Here is a 20,524-nt window from a genome sequence, read left to right as displayed (position 1 = left end):
AATATTCATGACCATACCATATTTGGAAGAAAAGCTCTTGTTACAAATAGGGCCAAAACACAGGGATGCATAAGGGCCAATAAAATATCAACCAGGCCATTTTCAGCCCAACATACCCCATTAGGAGACCATAAGGAACAGTGTGAAATACCCTATATAATCATTCTATCACCCTTTTAAACTCAGAACTCAAATAAAATGTTCACGTGGCCCTAATCGTCTTGCATACATTTGGTGAGTCACTTGCATGTCGACTTAAAGGTGCACTGTGAGTTCCTGCGTGGTCACTTCTGTGACGTTCCAAGTAAATACCAAACAAAACAGAGCAAGCTCGCCCCTCCCCCCAGGTTCCCGTAACTGTCGTGACTAACTGACCCCCACCCCCTCCCCCAACCATCTTGTCAGTGATTGGCTGGAAAGTGGTTTGTTGTGTTTTGGTGCACAGCCTGTGCCCCTCGTGTTTGTTTGATATTTACGACCCCTGTGTTGTCTCCAGAGACCAGGTGCCTCATGTATAAATGTTGCGTACGCACGAAAAGCTTGCGTACGCTGGTTTTCACGGACACTTTGTGATGTATAAAAAATTAACTTGACGTGAGAATGTGCGGGCCGTCACGCAAACTGTTGAGCAGACGTGAGAATGTGCAGGCCGTCTGCAAAGTCTTTTCTGGCTCTGTAACGTAGCGAATTCTAACTGAAAAGTTCCGAAAATCACTAAACATTACAAAATAAGGTTTCCACTACAGTTACTGGCATACGTCTGTAACGTTGTCTATGAAAAAAAAAAAAATGTATATCCGCTGATACTCCATAAAAGTTTGATCATTTATGTGGATAATGTTTCACATCTTTCACACAGCTGTTTAATTCGCAGGCTACTTAATCTCTGAGGACGGAAAATGATTGATAAATCCACTTAGAAAATACTTTCAGTCATCCTCTGTATTTCCCATAGATGAAATATCTTACTCGCGGAAAATTACACGGAAAATGCAGTAGTGTCTGTGAGTCTTTAGTTGCTGAGGCTCAGACATCCATGGCGCACAGGAGGCGGGACGCACGGATCCATCTCCCCAGGAACAAACGCTGTGTCGGGGGGGACTAACTCTTGTGATGCGTCATTAATCCCGTGGATGATTTGTAGGCTATAAAGTGAACAAGGTGTACCCGGTCCACCAAACAATAGGCCGTCCTTACTGTCTTAATTCTGCACATATTTCTGTTACTGTAGTCCTATTTACTATTTCATTATTTCATCCATGCGTGGCGCAGCGGATCCGTGTGCACTGTCACCTGCCGTGGAGACGCTGGCCTCACTAACCTCTCCTCCTCTGAGTCGGGTCTCCCTCGCGCTGGACTCAGTTTCACTGAGCTACTAACACTTTTAATAAATAAAATAAAAGTCATTACATCAGTGAGTTCAAACTGCTTATTTGGCGTAATTTGGACTGACACTGAGATGTATGTTGTTCTGTAAGTGGTGTGGCGCTGCCACTATTCTCTTGCTTTCCACTTCGAAATTAAACTTTATTTTTTTATTATTCTGCCATGGTTTGGTGCATTCACCGCCCGGTCACCCTTTGCCATTCTGGGCATTTTCTTTTATTGCTTATCCAAGATGACAAACCTCCGAACAGAAAAAAAAATGTCTCGCCTCCACCTCCGCGATCAGCACCTCAACCTCAGTAAGTGACGTTTTTTTTTTTTTTTTTTTTCGTCTGCAGCCAATCACAACCCATTGTGATTGGACAAAGAATGACGTCGGGGGCGCATTTATAGTAATTTCTATATTCATTTATGGGAGGAGGCAAGGCGGGGTCAGTCAGTCATTCATGTGCGCTCAATTTCACGTGGATTGTCATGTATAAAGGAAAGGTGCGCAGGACCTGGTGTACGACCGGTTTTATACCTGTGAATATTTCTGTGCGTAGGTACTTTTCAAGTTTTGGCCGTACGCCATCTTATGGTATGAAAGCTGCGCTGTCTTTTATACATGAGGGCCCAGGCTTTTTCACAGTGTGTTCAGGGGGCAGGCAGCTAGTGTATCAAGGAGAACGCTGAAACCATGCAGGAACTCATAGTGCACCTTTAAATAAGAGCAGAAGCTGAAGATCGGCACATGGACTATAGTTCCACATATCAGGGATAAGCAGGAAACATTATACTTCCTGTTGTTTATTTCCTCTCTGACAAAGGGGGAAAGTATAACCGTCCAGCTGCATGTGTTTTGTGTTTGGTGAGCCAGGCGCTGCCCCTGGTGACTGTGGTGGTAGGGAGTCAAACCTCTGGCCAGGATGTTACCGTGGTAACGGCAACAGAGGATGCTGATGAGCCTCGGAGGGTGGACTTCAGCCTGCCCAGTTATGGATCAGCACTGTCTCCAGGGTTACCCAACTGGGCAAACTATGTGAAGGGTGTTATACAGCATTACAGGGGTAAACAATTAAATATGACTGTATCCATAGCTATAAAAACATTACCTGGGATTTATGTTTTTAGGTATTATAATCAGGGGCGATTCTGGGATCAGAGCTTTAGGGGTACCTGGCACCCTTTTAACGTATTTCTTTTTTTAAACGTTATTCTACTGTGTTAACTTTGCATGTTAACATCATTTTGGACCATCATGGAAGGAAAAACACTGAATTTGTCAACTAGAACGAGGCCAATAATTCTGTTAAAACGTACGTCAATGATGAGCCACAGGACCACTACTACTAAGGTGCTGTGGTATTACAAATGACATGGTATTATGCAAATACGGGATTAAATTGGGCTCTTAGGGTCAGTATTATTATTTTCACTTAATGCAGAACCCTGAACCTAACTTACCTAGGTTATAGCTAGCTGACAGGTGTCACCAATGCCAGACCTTCCTCTACAGCGCTGCGGAGGAGGGTCTGATTAGTCCACACAGCATTATGGGATGGGAGAAAAACATGCTCTGGTTTATTGGCATTTCTTTAAACCAATCACAATTGTCTTGGGTGGTGCTAAGCTCCGGACAGAGCTACGTGTAATGGTTGCAGTCGCCATGTCCCACAAATCCACGGGACCCGAAGGAGCATCCCGGAGTGGAACGTCAGTCTGACATTTATTTAATTTGTAAAGAAATGCATAACTGCTTTCGCTCCGTTTCATATGATGAAGTCGCCAGCGGTACCGTATAAACAGCAAATATTTAGGTCAATCATTTTGTAAAAAATAAATACTGTAAATTCTGGGAAAAAGAATCGATTTTTAAAAGCGTTGCAAAAAATAATCTTGATATATAAGATTTTTTTTTTTCTCCCACCTCTATTATTCTGCCTCGGTTGGACACCAGAGGATATTTATTCAACGTGTACTGTGTCTGTGTCCTGTGTTCTTCAGCTCCTCCTGTCCCAGGTTTCAGGGCGGTGATAGCCAGCAGTGTCCCCCTGGGAGGCGGTCTGTCCAGCTCTGCCTCTCTGGAGGTGGCTTTCTATACATTCCTGCAGCAACTCCAGCCAGGTCAGAATCTGATTACAGTCCGACTCTAATATTCTGTAAGGAATCTTCATTATATTAGAGATAGATGACGTCAAGGATGTTGAAACTATTGTCTGGGAGGGGGTGCTGTAAATATACTTGTGGGTCTGTGCTAGGGCTGAACGGAAAAAAATCAAATAGTGTTTTTTCTGCCAGATATTGCAATTACGATTCGATTTGCGATTGTAATTTTTTTTTAAAGGTTAATTCACTGTGTAACAAATAAAACATTGCATGGAGCATCATAAAACAGGACACCATCAAAAGTGCTCTATATCTTTATGCGGGGGAACATAGATATGAATTTCCAGCAATAAGTGATATGTAACATTATTCCAGCATTTAACCTATAAAAACAGTGAATATAATAATTTAAAAAAGGAATACATAATGTTAAACCAACTGTTCCACCAAACATTCAACTAAATATTTCACATTTGATTAATGGCATCTCCCCCCCCCCCCGAGATTGTTTTTGGCCGTAAAAGCCCAAATTTGGTGGCCTCTGGCACATTCAAATGCCACTATTCCGTCATATACACTAATCTTAATCATTGCATATTTTAATGAGTTTGCCCGATAATTAGGATCTGTGTGTTTAAGCCCACACAGTCTGTAAGTAGCTATTAATAAAGTTTTATTTAAAAAATGTTGGACATCTGATATTAATTTGCATAATTGGTCAATGGAAAAAAAATACACAATTGTTCTAGGAGTGTTTTTAACTGTAAATTACAGTGAGGCTGCATTTTCCTCCTGTTACTTTGATAACATTGTCTGTTTTAGTGTGTTTGCAGTGCGTCTTAGAGATGGCTCTGCTGTGATAAAAAAATAAAAATATTAATAAAGATAGGCCAATTCGTTCATTCATTAAGCCCACAAATGTCCTGTGGCGTACTGTAGCCTATAGCATATGGAAATTGCAGTGCTTTCAGAGGACTTTTTTTGTGTGTGTGGGCATTTTTAGGCCTTTATTTCCGACAGGACAGCTTAGACTTGAAAAATAAAAGGTTCATGCATAGTGAATCACAACTTGTTAATCAAAAGTATTTTATTAGAATAAAAAATGAATAGTAGTCAGGTGTTTGGACAGCAGCCGGCACTCATGGAAAGCTCTGGTCATATCAATCATGAAAACTTAAAAAAAGCCTTTAAATTAAATAGAAAGTGCATGTGCACATGAGGAGTCATATATTCTTTATGTTGTAAGGAAATATGAAAGTCAATTATTTTTATATATATATATAAAAAAGTTTGATGCTACCCTTCTTCCAACATCTATAGATGACATCCAGTGATTTTCAAGAAAAGGCCAAGGAGGCAATGGATCAACATGAATTAGTGTTAACATGATGCTGCTTAATTAGAGCCTAAAGCACTTTGTTTTTATAACTCTTCTGTTTGATCATCAGTTATAGTACAAGCCTGGATTTTTGGTATTTACTCTTCATCTTTCTTCATCTTTCAGATGACGGAGACAAGGTATCCAAAGCAGTGGCCTGTCAGAAGGCAGAACACACTCATGCTGGTGTACCCTGTGGCATTATGGATCAGTTTGTGTCTGTTCTTGGCAGGGAGGGCCATGCTTTGCTCATTGACTGCAGGTAGTGTAAACATCCAATGAGAGTAGATTAATCCAGTCTTTGGTAACATCGAGATGACTGTTTTGTCTCTTCTTTGTTTGGCTTAACAAAGCAAAGGCTGAGGAGCTTCTTCAAACAGTGCCCTCCACAATTATTGGCACCCCTGTTTAAGATGGGGTCATGGACTTCTAAGAATTCTCCTTTTTTTTAAACAACATAGAACCCAAATGCAAAAAAAGAGAAAAATCCAACCTTTTATTTAAGTACATTACTTTGGTGGTAAAAAAAATCACACATTTAGAAAAAAAAACTTGAAATCATGTGTCCCACAATTATTGGCACCCCTGATGTTAATACTTTGTACAACCCCCTTTTGCCAACAAGACAGCACTTAATCTCCTTCTATAACATTTCACAAGATTGCAGCACACAGAGAGAGGGATCTTTGACCATTCTTCTTTGCACAATCTTTCTAGATCATCCAGAGTCCCGGGTCCTCTCTCATGCTCTCTCCTCTTTAGCTCACCCCACAGGTTTTCGATTGGGTTGAGGTCTGGGGACTGAGATGGCCATGGGAGGACCTTGAGTTTGTGACTGCTGAACCATTTTTGTGTAGATTTTGCCACATGTTTAGGATAATTATCCTGCTGAAAGACCCAGTGACGACCCATCTTCAGCTTTCTGGCAGAGGCCATCAGGTTTTTATTTAAAATGTCTTGGTAGTTCAAAGCATTCATAATGCCATGCACCCTAAAAAGGTTCCCAGGGCCTTTGGAAGAGAAACAACCCCAAAGCATCACAGATCCTCCACCATACTTCACGGTGGGCATGAGGTGCTTTTCGGCATACTCATCTTTTGTTTTACGCCAGACCCACTTAGAGTGTTTGTTGCCAAAAAGCTCAATCTTAGTCTCATTTGACCAAAGCACACAATCCCAGTTGAAGTCCCAGTGCCGCTTAGCAAACTCCAGACGTTTATGTTTGTGAGTGTTAGTGAGAAAAGGCTTTTTCCTTGCATGCCTCCCAAACAGCTTGTTGGCATGTAGAGAGCGTCTGATGGTTGTTTTGGAGACTTCGTGACCCCAAGATGCCACTCTTTGATGCAATTCTGTGACAGTGAGCTTAGGACTTTTTTTTACTTCTTTTACCATCCTCCTCACTGTGCGTTGTGGCAAGATAAACTTGGGACCTCTTCCAGCCTTGTTTGTCACTGTTCCAGTTGTTTTAAACTTCTTAATGATTCCTCTGACTGTAGATACGGGCAAGTTAAGGCGAGTGGCTATTTTCTTGTAGCCATTGCCTGACTTATGAAGGTCGACACACATCTGCCTTACTTGAATTGTGTGTTCTCTTGTCTTTGCCATGTTGACAAATGGGTAAGAGAATTAGGACTCTGTGTCACGTCATATTTATACCCCAGGGAAACAGGAAGTCATGAATTACTATTTAAAAGTTCCTAGATACCCTGACCAACTTTAGCAACTACAGAAAAATATATTTTGAAAAAAATCAATTAAATCTTTCAACGGAAATGTTAGGGGTGCCAATAAATGTGGGACACATGATTTCAAGTTTTTTTTTCTAAATGTGTGATTTTTTTTTTTTTCTTTTTTTTACCACCAAAGTAATGTACTTAAAAAAAAGGTTGGATTTTTCTCTTTTTTTGCATTCGGGTTCTATGTTGCTTAAAAAAAAGGAGAATTTGACCCCATCTTAAACAGGGGTGCCAATAATTGTGGATTTGCATTTTACTGCCAGATATTGGGATTACAATTCAGTTTGTGATTATTTAAAAAGAAAGTTTAGCTAAAGTTCAATTTCCACTGTGTAACAGATAAAACATGCCATGGAGCTTTATAACATGAGACACCATCATAAACTGCTCTATATTCTTATATATAGGATGAGAACATAGATATGAATTGCCAGCAATAAGTGTTTTTCTTTTAATAAGCATGGAACATTGAACAGTCAAACAGAACATTTATCACAGAAGCTAAAGATATAATAATAAAAAACAATTCCCATAATACATATCAGTACTTTTCTGTAAACTGACCTTTCTGATGTGCCTCAGTTCAACAGCAGCATCTACATATTACACCTTCTACATCATGTTAAATAAAGGAATAACAAATAAATGAAAGATCCACTGAAAATTGGACATTTCAGTAAACAATCTGTGATATGTGACATTATTCCAGCATTTATCATATGAAAAAGTAGTACATGTAATTTTACAACAAATAATAAAAAGAGGAATAAATAATATTAAACCAAATGTTACACCAAACATTTATCTAAATATTCACATTCGATTTATCGCGGTCTTCACGATTGGCTAATCACATTCATTCAAATCGCGATTTTGATTTTAAAACGATTAATTGTTCAGCCCTAGCATAACGTACATTTTTGTTTATCAAATTGTCAGAAATAAACGGTAAATGAATGCTCAGAATGGGCCATTCTGAGCAAGGAAAAACCCTGATTTACATCCTACGTTGTCAATCATGTGCTTCTTTGTGGTTTGCCTCAGGTCTCTGGAGGCCACCCCTGTCCCTCTGGCAGATCCAGGCCTGGTCATTCTCATCACCAACTCCAATGTGAAACACTCTCTGACTGGCAGTGAGTACCCCATGAGACGCAGACAGTGTGAGGAGGCCGCCTCCATCCTGGGGAAGGACAGTCTCAGAGATGCCACCATGAAGGATTTGGAGGGTGGGAAGTATATTTTTTTTATTATCCTTTGCTGACCTTTCTTTTTTCTGCCCTTTGGTCTTGTGTTTTGTACGGTTTGTTCTGTCCCAGTGATCAGTGATGATGAAGACCTTTTTTTTTTTTTTTTTTTGATGTAGCCAGAAAATCCGCTTAAGCCTCTAGTAGGGCTGGGTTAAAATAATCCATTCTCCAAGATATGTCACATATAATCTAGTCTATATCCATGACATTCCTAGCCTGGATGCCAGCCGAACTTAGCCCCGCCCACAAAATTTGAGGTCGGGAAGTTCGGTCTGGAGTCGCTCCGTTGAGAAAAAATGATTGCCCGAACAGGATCTGTTCGGACCAATCAGATTGTCGGACAGATGATCAACAGTAACAGAATCAACCACGTCACCAAAGAACGCTTGGGTTGAGATGTAGATTCCACCATCGCGTCTGTTACAGAAGATATCGACAGCGCATTCATTTTAAAATCCTCAGCAGAGGAGCCTCAACAACTGCCCGAAAGCATGGTAGCGTTATATGGTGGAGAGAGACTGAAGAGAGAGAGCGTTATATGGTGGAGAGAGATAGAGAGAGACTGAAGAGAGAGAGCGTTATATGGTGGAGAGACATAGAGAGAACAAAGCCGTGAATCAGAGAAATAAAACGTGTTTTCGCCGATTCATCTCTAGAAATGCGACTGTAGCAAGCATGTCACTATCACTAACGTTATCCACATTTATATTTACACGCAACAAATGATATATCCATCTTCAAAAAGGTCTAAAAGTCGGAAGTTAGAACGAATGCATTGTGCAAAGAGTGGTTGCTATGGAGACGATACACAGTGTTGAGTTCTGTTGACAGCTGAGTTGAGTTCCGTTGCTCTGATTGGATGTAGGTCTATCCAATGAATGCAGAGGCATTTTTTTTCCTGGTTCGGTTGGAACACGCCCCATAATCACAGCCCAATGGAGCGGTTTCAGACTCATATTCTGACTAGAATCTGAGTATGACCACGTCAGGCTATGACATTCCACTTCCGGGATTGCTCTGTTGCCGACGGAACTTCCGCCAGATGTCCCTCATTTAGGCCGGATGTCAGTTACCTTCCTCTTCCTTTGTGTTGGCGTTCTATACTCCGGTGGATTTGTGAGGACTATGGTTAACTGCTCCTCAGATCTCTGCAGGGTAAATCCAGACAGCTAGCTAGACTATCTGTCCAATCTGAGTTTTCTGTTGCACGACTAAAACTACTTTTGGACATACACGTTCCACCAAAACAAGTTCCTTCCTGAGGCTATTTTGTAGAGGCACCGTGGCTCCGTGCAGAGTTTAGGGCCACCCAAGACGATTGTGATTGGTTTAAAGAAATGCCGATAAACCAGAGCACGTTTTTCTCCCATCCTGGAATGCTGTGTGGACTAGCCAGACCCTCCTCCGCAGGGCTGTGGAGGAAGGTCTGGCAATGCGAGACTACAGATAATCTGAACCATCTGTGATGTACTGTGTCTTTTGCAGTAGTAAAGACTTAGAAATAACGATTAAGAAAAAATAAATTTCCATGTAATCAATGTACTTTCTGCTGGTGTGATGATTGTATAACATGTAAGAGTTAATGCCCGACGAGGTGTCCATTGTCAAGTATTAATGGACGACAGCGAGGCGGTTGAAGTCCATTACTACCTGACAATGGACACCTCGAAGGGCATTAACCCGCTTATACCATGGTCACTTGCCAAATAACATATTTTAAAACATTAGTTCATATTTTAATTAGTTTTACAATCGAAATCTAAAGTTTATCCAAACAATAACTCCGTTTCCCTGGTTACGCCTAACGGTTTGACTAATACCTGGAACAATCATTCCCATCCATCAGGTTCTTATGCAATGCAAACGTTGTTCTCTCCACCAGGAATTAGGAAGAACCTTAGATACGACTTGCCTCCCTTAGCAACCGGAGATATTTATATAGTCCGCTCAGCTGATAGAACCCTTCAGTTTAGCTACGAGCCAGAAAGCTAACGCTATGCTAGCAAGATCCAAAGTCAATAACATTGTGTACAGTTGGCAATCAGTAAAAATAATTTGATAGTATGTTGAACAACAAGACAAGCTAGCTATCCAGCCATGTCATTGTCCCCAAAACAATATAACGACTTTTACGAAGAATTTGATCCGCGATGTGTAGCTAACGTTGCTGTCGGCTGAAGCAGCGAACTGAACAGTGAACGGGATGTGAGAAAACGTTATTCTCTGTGAAACAAAGTCAGTCCAGAGGGCCAGTAGAACTTACTTCTTGCAGCCTGTGTGTTTTAGCGCCATCCTGTGGTGTTCAGAGGAGGAGTTGGAAATAATAAATCCAAATATCCTTTTTGATTTAATGTAGCGCATTCATTTAGAACAGTAAACAGTCAGTTTCACCGGAACTCCTTTAGTAGGTGTCCTACATCACTTTTTAATGGACACCCAGCAGCCAATCAGAATCGAGTATTCACCCAGACCATGGTATAAAGCTGTATAATGAACAGATTGCCTTGACAGGAATGCGGCAATCAAATGTGTGGAAATCAATGCCTTGGTCGTAATATAGCAATAGCAGGAGATTTGAAAAAGATTTGAAACTGGTCATCCACTGTCTATGACCTGAACTGTGTCTATAGCAATCAGAAATAACAGACCGTAGAATGCTGTAATTGACCAATCAGAATTGAGTATTCAAGAAAGCCGTGCAATAAATCATTCTATCGTATAACCAACACAACAATGGATACAGTCAACATATAAACGGCTCTCTTATGTGGGCCAGACCTTCGTGTTCTGATGAAATGAGATGATGATGCATGAATTGATATTCTAAATCATCTTTTCTGAAGCCAAAATGTTTCCAGATGACAGACACTGCGGGTTTTTTTGGCACAAGTTGCTCAGTCGACTCGGACTCGGTGTTTGAGTTATCCTCCATTATGCTTTCCATAGGGCTGACTGGTCCCGGCCAAGTCACGTGACTACACACGCGGTAGAATGTTTTTAAAGAGAAAGTAGGCCTATCAACAGGAATAAATTATTGAAATTATCGTCATGGGAAAAATACACCGATAACAGCCTCAATGTCGATACATTTTCGATTAATTGTCCAGCCCTACTTTCAATCACAGTAGAGTTATATAACTTGTAACTTCAAGCCTTGTCAACATGTTATGTAATCATCGTGACTTCTGAAAATCTGAAAAAAGAACAACAAAGCACTGCAGAACAACAGACCTGAGGGGTATTGCACAAAACCAGGATAAGGGATTAACCCGGGATATTCAGGTTATCCTGGATGAATTTAGCTTTGACTTGGTTGCACAAAAGCAGGTTGAACCCAGCCAAGTAACCATGGCGATTCTTTGCAGCTAGCCTGGTCCAGAGCAGGCTAACAGGCAGGCTAAGATTAATCCTGCAGTCTGATGTGTTAAATCAGCTGACGCTCTGATCCGAAATAAACGTGTTTAACAGTTATTCCGTTGTCTTCTGAATGTGTTCTGCTTCATTGTATTAACATGCATTACTTGTTACTATTGCTGTCACGAGTTTGATTTAAATCCTACTACTGCAGTTGTTGAGATGGTAATGGTAAAAAGTGGGACGATACGGAGGAAATGGGCTTTTCCTCCGCTGCTGTCCCCGTGAAATGTGCCCCCGCCCGTGCAACGTGGGGAGGCGGGGGGAGTCAGGGGGGATCCTCCCACACCGCGCAGCGGACTCTAAAAGCGGACTTTTTGCATCAATAACGACGACAATGGCACCTGATCAAACGTCCTTTTTTTACCAAATAGGAGTGAGAATGTGTTGGAATGCCACAAAGCTTCTTAAATCATTTTATTTTGGGGCTGTCACTTGTCATCTTGGAGCTTGGGAGTGAGAATAAAAACATGAATAATAACAGGCTACATTGTTTTACAGATATGCTTACAGTGTGAATTGAAGTCACTTCTTTTTCTAGTTTTTGTCCAGTCATGCTTGTTCTGTATGAACATTAATTGTAGAAAGATATTTAGAATTAGACATAGCTTATGGAGATCTGTGCATATGGTTGTAAAAAATATTCTCGCATTATGAATAAGCTTTGAAATTAAGCCTAGTCCTTATAAATCCTTTATAAATTTCCCAGGAACAAGTGCTTTACAGGCTACTCAAAGACACTTTACACTAAAACCAGCACATTTAGCGCATAAAAACAGATAGGCTACAGCAATAAAACCAACACATAAAACAAGCATATTAAAGCAATTAAAACGTGGAGTGACTAAGTAGATTTTTTTTTTTAAATCCATACGTATTCAGTCGGTCCGCTATTGTCTGTCTGGCTTTTTTTCCGTTTGATAACAGCCGTATTTCCCTTTTTGCATATTATACAGTATATATATTAAATGTTTCACCTCCTCGTAATTTTCCATTAGAAGCTGCTGCTCAGCGGGTGAAACATATGCTGCACACGTCTTTCCATTTCTGCATCAGTAAATCTGTGATCGATACCGTGGTCTATTTAAGAAATCCGTGAACGTGCACTTATCCCAGCTATGTACACCTGGCTTGACATAGCTTCACCTACTTATCCTGGCTCGGCAAACGTGCAACCGATTAAGCCGCGATGAGCGGATCACACTAAGTCAAGCTGCGCTTTTTCATTTATCCTGGATTTCTTTATTCTACTTTTGTGCAATAGGCCCCTGGTGTGAACATTACATTGAGCAACATTAGGTTAAAGACAGGGCTCCACACTAACTTTTTTGCCTTGGTTGCACTGGTGCGCCTAACTTTTTTTATTTAGGTGCACCAGCACAAAATTTAGGTGCACCCACATTTTTCCTCGCATCGCCGTAACACTGAATGGCGATACACGATATATAGCTCTGTATTTTTTTACGAAGTGGGCTAAATGTTCAGTTTTAAGTCAAAGCCTATTTTCACAAGCTCTTTTATTAAAAAAGATTGTGACTCAAATAAAATCCTTTACCAGTTTGAAAATATACAGCTGCAACACATGTAAATGAAAGTTATCTAAAATAAAAAGCCTAGGATAGGCCTATATTATATAAAAAAATATATATATCTGAGAAAGCTCCTTCATAAGCTTTCAAAAACAATAACAGACTGATTAAAAGAGAAAGAGGACGCCCGGATAGCTCAGTTGGTAAATATAGAGGTTTGACTCCGACCTGCGGCCCTTTCCTACATGTCATCCCCCCCTCTCTCTCTCCCCTTTCATGTCTTCAGCTTTCCTATCAAATAAAGGCTGAAATCTTTAGAAAAAAATAAAAAAGAACGACCGAAAGACCGAGGGAGTGCGATGGACTGAAGCGTATGCTAGGCTACTCAGAGAGTGATGGCTGACTCATTAGCGGCGTTACACCAGTCTTGTGTCGGCTATGAAATGTCTGGATCGTCGCTGCGCTGCATTTTTATGAACTATGATCCAGCAGGCTCCGTCTTACACGCTATTACTCAACCAACTGAAGTTAGTTGCATTTAATAACTCCTAATGTGTTTTTCGCCGTGGCGGCCGCAGTAATAGAGAGTTACCAGCGGTAACACTGCCAATACAGGTTTCCCTCTCATACTTAACAATATACAGCTGGGTTATAACTATATAAACTGTAGACAAATGTCGGGAGTTTGGACCAGCGGCGCTGTGTCTCTCCATGTTGCAGGTGAGCCGGCCGGTGTGTGAGTGAATGGGAGGAGAAGAGAGGAGGAGAGATCCAAACACAGGCACAGCTTTCCAGAAGGAATGGGTCATGTAACTCAACATTAAACCATATCGCTATAAACGACATTGCTTCGTTAGTGGAGAGGCAGCGGATGCGAGGACGTTAGGTGCACCGGTGCGACCTAGGAAAAATCTTATTAGTCGCACCCTTACAAATTTTGGTCGCATTTGCGACCAAATTGGTCGCACTCTCGAGCACTTAAAGGGTAACTACCTTTTTTTTCAACCTGGACCCTATGTTCTTGTGTTTTTGTGTCTAAGTGACTGATGGAAAAAACAATCTTTGACATCGGTCCAGTATTAAGAGAGATCTCTGCAGTCGGCAGTTAGCGAAACAAGCTACAATGTAAGTTAATAGGGCAGTTGTCCAGCTTGTATGTTCACAGAAGTGCTCGTTTTGCCGCTGACAGACTTAGATTAATATTCTAAGTGTCTGACAACATTATGGAAACCATTTGGAACGAGGTAGACCTTTCTGTTGAAGAGTAAGATCCTTTTTTTTAAAACCTAAAAACTTCCGGGAAAATGCGTTTGCTAAAGCCTTACTCCATATAAATAAAATAATAAATAAAAACAGTAATTTTAGCAACTTCACTTCATTCAAAGAAGAAACAAAATAGAACTGTGGAAAGCTGTTGTGTGTCGTCTTTCCACTTTTCCAACAATCACAACTCTAGTTTTGCTTGAAATAAACACAGTTTACCGATTTTACATGTGAAAATATGTTTGCTCTATACACGTTAAAAGTATTGTTTTTTTAAATGGAGTCTGGTGTATTTAACGCTAGCGACCTCAGAGCTATTTCTGGTTAAACAGAAAGGTCTTTAAGATGTTTTAAAAATGCCTATCTCTGTAGGGAATAATCTGAGCCTGTCGGCGGCAAAATGAAGCACTTTTAGGGGACCAAATTGACGATGCACATTTGCCCCATAGGGTTACATTGTAGCCTGGTCTGTGGCTGCCGGTTACAGCGTTCACACTTAATACTGGACCAATTTCAAAGATTATTGTTCCTATCAGTCAATTATACACAAAAACATAGAAAAATACAAAAAAAAATTAACGGATTAATTTAGTTGATGTTTGCGCGTTGTGTTTTACAAGTTGTTTTCTTCAACTACTATCATTCACATGTGTCATGTGAAGCTTAGGACAGCGTGTGTGCACGTGAAGCCCCGGGGCCAGGTGTTTGTGACCCTCTGGTTGATTGTGTAGCATAAAAAAAATCAAACGTTTCTTCTTTTAATCGCAGCTTTTGCGATTTGAAAATTGTGTTCTATTACATTGCGATGTGGGCTTTGAACTAGAATCATCGTTCAGGCCTAGCAGCTAATTAGAACACCACAGGGTTCATGGGGATCAGAAGGGATTCATTTATTTATTTTTAAACACAGATTACACCTTTGGTGGAAAGCAGCAATGATGTATGATTTATACCGGTGCTTGTTTCTCTCGTGTTGTCTTCCTATCACCCATGGTCGAAATTGACCCGGTCTGTTTTGCCTGACTATAAAGCATAAAGTATAAATGATCACCCAATTCTGTGTTACATCTTCCTAGCCAACTTCATTCCAACTAATTACCGCTAGTTTTACACTTATACGTTCTGTCGGTATATGTGCGCGGAGAAGAATGACGGAGTAACTCTACCCTCCTATACAGTAGATGATGCTCTATCAATACACATCTGTTCAGAATAAGGCTTTTTTCTTCCGGTTGACCTATGCCAAAGAGCCATTTAGCAGGCAAGCTAGCTAATTAGCCAGCTGACTAGCCACTAAATAAGTAAAATTTAAAAACGTAAGATTTCATTCACACACTCTTGTCACAGCGTGGAAAAGCATTATTATTATGATTATTATGATGATTATTATTTTATTATCTTTAACTAGTGGCATGAATGGTGTTTACATGGCGTTTGAGATATCAGGGTATTGCCTTAACCCGAATATAATCGGGTTATCAAACTGCATGTAAACGCACTGTTGAAGGTACAAATGTTTGCTGTCTTACTGGGAGTAAACTCCATCTATATGTATTCAGTTGTAAAAACTGGAAAAATGTTCCAGGAGGGAAACTAGCTAGCTAGCTAGCTTTCACCAAAATAGAAAGTAATACACCTTGACTTAACCAAAGTTGCCTCTTCTACTATCTTGTTAGCTGCCAGTAAAAGTAAGATTCAGCTTGATTTGTTTTGAGTTATTAAACCATGTCGAGAGAGGACTTTTGTGGTGATGTTGGTCAGTAATGTCTTCAATGAAAGTGATCCAACAGACTGACTGATCATTATAAACCCAGCCTGTTGAACAGAAAATATTTTATAAAAAACATATTTATAAAAACCCAGAAATTATGAATTATTTTGACCGTTCATTAATATCTGAGGAACGTATGTTGATGCCTATTCATAGACTGTTTTCGTGAATGGAACTATCCATGTTATTTTTGGGCACTTTCGTTGAAAGAAACCCATCTTTTTGATGAAACTTTGAAAACGGGTCAAATTTGACCCAAGGACAACAGAAGGTTTAATCAGCTTTTATGAAAAAGGCCCTGACCCCCCACTAACACAGTCTCTCTATTTAAGCCCATTGAAGCCTGAAGTAGGGCCACATTTTGACCTTCCCTATCATTTCAGAGGCAAGGGACCGACTGGATGATGTAACCTGTCGAAGAGCTCGTCATGTGATTGAGGAGATAGAAAGAACTGTCCGAGCTGCAGAGGCCCTGAAGAGAGGAGCCTACAAAGAGTTTGGCAAGCTAATGGTGGAGAGCCACAACTCCCTCAGGTACAGTTAAAGAAGCTGTATCACATACGAAAGAGGATTAGGGCCACATGTGAAAAAATTTATTGAGTTCTGAGATTAAAGTCAGAATTCCCACTTTTTACTTAAAATAAATTGAAGTCAGAAGTCTGACTTTATTGTCAGAATTCTGACTTTAAACTCAGGACTCAAATATATTTTTTGTGGCCCTAATCCTCCTCTGTAGTATCATATCTGTTTAATCCCGAGTCACTGTTTAGGACAGACTGGGGTAACTTGATGTTCCTCTAATTGGCTGATGCAGACATACACAACTCCTGTTAAATTGAATAAATACAACAGTAATATACCTGACCTTTGTTTTTAAATGCAGTGAGGCTAAAGGAACATCTATGCACTGTGTCTAGGAGTGTGACAACATTAAAACATTCTGGAGGGAGGTGATCAATAAAACTATATTCATCTTGCTTGTGAACATTCCACTTGACCCTAAGATGATTTTGCTTCTGCTGTATCCAACAAATCTGAATCTGAAACCCCCATAATATAAATGTATTGATTTTGATTTTGCTATACTTCAGGCAAAAAGGAATTATAGCTCTCATTTGGAAAACGAGGTTGGTGGTTGTTTTAAAATTGTAATTGCAATGAAAAATGAATAGAAACATTGTTTAGAAACAACTTGATGTCCGTGTTTCAGAGACTTGTATGAGGTGAGCTGCAGGGAGCTGGATGAGCTGGTGTGTGCAGCCATGGAGGTGGAGGGGGTGTTTGGCAGCCGGATGACCGGTGGAGGATTCGGTGGATGCACCGTGACTTTGCTACAGGCCCATGCTATTGACAGGACTATACTCCATATACAGGTTAAAACACACACCCACCCACACACACACACACACACACACACACACACACACACACACCTTCATGCATGCAGACACTGTATACTGTAGAGATCATGTGTACTGTATGTAAATTATCAGGATTATCATCAACCAATAAAGTTGAAATAAAGCTGGTAAATACACAGATATGTTGTTGAAGAAAATCAGTGCCTTTAGATGCACAGCCGGGTTTGCCAGTTCTGTCGGTATACGTGCACGGAGAAGAGTGGAAAGAATGACGGAGTAACTCTACCCTCCTATACAGTAGATGATGCTCTATCAATACACATCTGTTCAGAATAAGGCTTTTTTCTTCCGGTTGACCTATGCCAAAGAGCCATTTAGCAGGCAAGCTAGCTAATTAGCCAGCTGACTAGCCACTAAATAAGTAAAATTTAAAAACGTAAGATTTCATTCACACACTCTTGTCACAGCGTGGAAAAGCATTATTATTATGATTATTATGATGATTATTATTTTATTATCTTTAACTAGTGGCATGAATGGTGTTTACATGGCGTTTGAGATATCAGGGTATTGCCTTAACCCGAATATAATCGGGTTATCAAACTGCATGTAAACGCACTGTTGAAGGTACAAATGTTTGCTGTCTTACTGGGAGTAAACTCCATCTATATGTATTCAGTAAAAACTGGAAAAATGTTTCAGGAGGGAAACTAGCTAGCTAGCTAGCTTTCACCAAAATAGAAAGTAATACACCTTGACTTAACCAAAGTTGCCTCTTCTACTATCTTGTTAGCTGCCAGTAAAAGTAAGATTCAGCTTGATTTGTTTTGAGTTATTAAACCATGTCAAGAGAGGACTTTTGTGGTGATGTTGGTCAGTAATGTCTTCAATGAAAGTGATCCAACAGACTGACTGATCATTATAAACCCAGCCTGTTTGAACAGAACCGCCGTCGTTCCTGCACACCTAGCATTAGCATTAGCATTACTACAGTTACCTGTTCTCTCCGCTGCAGAGCATCGAATCATTGAGAAGCTGATTCACTCACTTGTTCACTGAATTACTTTTCAGCTGTCTGGGTTTAGCTTGACAGCAGACGCCAGAACATTGGATAACGTAGGGATATTTCTTTGCTGAACTTCTAGAGCAGGGATTGGCAACCTTTTTAAGAACCTAAGTGTCATTTTAGATGTTCTCTTTAATCAGTGTGTCATATCGGCATTAAAGCTTTAGTACGTAACTTTTTGATATTAATGAACGGCCGTTACATTCAAGCCATTGCCATATGAATTGCTACAAAGCTAATTAAGACTATCAGCTCCACACAACTCTCTCTGGATTTCTCAGTAGGACTATGTTCAGAAGATTATGGCGTCCGGCGACTTTCCCGCGCAGAAACTCGAGTGAAGATTATGACCTCTTCTGAAGAGTCCATCATGTCTTTTTAATCCTCCGTGTCCTCCTTGGTTACAAGCAACTGTGTGGAGGAGGGGTGGGGGTGGTGCGTGATCATGGAAGGCTTGTATCAGTGTTGTTGTCATTACTTAGAATTCCTCATGGGGGAGACAGAAACTACGCACTATAGCTTTAAGCCTGCCATCATCCACCGTGCATTGAAGAAAGCAACACGAACTAGCCAATTAGAGGCAAAGTAAGGTGGATCTTTACAGAATGTGGATGGGGAAAAAAGTCAATGAAACTAAATAAATAACAGGTTGTTCTCCTGCCAATGGCTGTGAAAGATGTCATTTGGCGAACAGATTTTAACATTTCCCAAACACTCCATTGGTTGCCATTGGTTGAGCCATGTGCCAATGGTTGCACGAGTTTCATCCTGGAACTTACTCAGTTCTTCTGATTAAAAAAAAAACAAACATTATAATTATACTGTAAATGTCACAGTGCTGCCTGTTTCCGTAGTTTGTCTCAGCTGTCTTGTTGCAGCTTCTTGTCTAATCCTCAGCGGATTGTTCTGCAGATGCATGCAGGTTATTGAATAAGACTTTGCATTGAAACCGTAATTAGTTCCTTACATTTGGCCGTCTTTCACATTATAGTTTAGTTTTTATTCTTTGGTGAAAAGTAACAGCTCTCAATTTTCAAAGGATACTTTTAAAGTTTTAATCCTGTTTTGTCGTAAAAATTGTGAAAAGGTGGACAAATGTTTTTCATCAGACATTTTGTTGATTAAATTAAAACTGCTTCAGACTGTGAAAGCACATGAGCTTCAAAGTCTTTGAAACCTTTCCTCTCATATATCCCTTTGTTGTTGTTTTTTACCTCACTCTACTGCTTTTAGTTGAAATCATATTTAATATCATCATGTTTGTAGTTGTAGTAGTAATGGACTTCTTATTTATTCAGCTTTATTACATACAACATTATACAGCCAGTCACTTTTTCTGCCATTTAGTTGGGAAATTACCCTTTTCTGTTTTTCATGATTCGGTTTCCTGGAAAATCTTTGCATTCCGAAGGGTATTTGTAATGAAAAGTTGTCTGAGGACATTGTTCATTTGTTCTCCGGGGGATAAAAGCGCAGCTCAGTGTTCTGCCTGTCACTTTAAGGGGTGCATTTCAGACAAATAGCCCAGTCCCCCGTGTCTAGCTGAGACAGCTCGTGTGTGTGTGTGTGTGTGTGTGTGTGTGTGTGTGTGTGTGTGTGTGTGTGTGTGTGTGTGTGTGTGTGTGTGTGTGTGTGTGTGGAGAATAAAAGCGAGCTCGCGGAGCCAGAAGTGTCCAGTTATTAGCATGCCGGTCTGGTCACTGTGGCCCTGCTGTCTTTCTGCTTTAACACAGTCCGACTGTAGGCCTGCTGTTAGCTGACACCACTCAGAATCCTACTGGAGATACATCAACAAAGATGTCAAATAAACCGCAGAACAATCTTGGGAAACGCCTGCATTTATAAGGATGACATGTTTGCTTGACAACAATGAGAAGGAAAAGAGCAGCAGCCTTGTATATGTTTGAAACTTTGGTTTTATAAATCTTCAGCTTTGGAAACGGACTTGGCAAAGTTCCTCGCATCTTTCCTAACTTGGCTGTATCCTGGCTACTACTACTGTGGCTTGCTTACTGTCAAAGGAAAACAAGTCTTTCTTGGAAACAAAAGAAGCACTTGGAACTTCCACAGCCCCTCAGTCCTCAGCATTCCAGAGCAGAGCAGAAGGATCCTTGTCCTCCCAATAACAACTTCAGAGAAGGTTTCACAGGCTTTGCCTCCAAGATGCTGAACCTCAACTCACCGGACGACAACAGCAACAGGAACTCTCTCCAGGACCCGGTGTCATTGAACGTCGGTGGAGAAATTTACACTACAACCCTGGACACTCTGACCCGCTGCCGTGA

At 40.5% G+C, this 20,524-nt stretch overlaps 1 protein-coding gene across 1 annotated transcript in view; it reads left to right on the top strand.

The window, feature by feature from the left end:
- Positions 1-20,524, top strand: part of galk1 (galactokinase 1) — a 38,004-nt gene that overhangs the window by 3,716 nt on the left and 13,764 nt on the right. The window contains exons 2-7 of the mRNA XM_039788904.1: positions 2,246-2,435; positions 3,373-3,492; positions 4,979-5,114; positions 7,633-7,814; positions 16,196-16,346; positions 17,023-17,185. Coding sequence (XP_039644838.1) covers positions 2,246-2,435; positions 3,373-3,492; positions 4,979-5,114; positions 7,633-7,814; positions 16,196-16,346; positions 17,023-17,185 — 942 coding nt within the window. The remainder of the gene's footprint in view (positions 1-2,245; positions 2,436-3,372; positions 3,493-4,978; positions 5,115-7,632; positions 7,815-16,195; positions 16,347-17,022; positions 17,186-20,524) is intronic.

Source organism: Perca fluviatilis, chromosome 21, assembly GCF_010015445.1.
Source record: "Perca fluviatilis chromosome 21, GENO_Pfluv_1.0, whole genome shotgun sequence".
Lineage (NCBI taxonomy): Eukaryota > Metazoa > Chordata > Actinopteri > Perciformes > Percidae > Perca > Perca fluviatilis.
The sequence above is the reverse complement of the archived record's forward strand: the minus strand, read 5'-3'. Positions and strand labels throughout refer to the sequence as shown.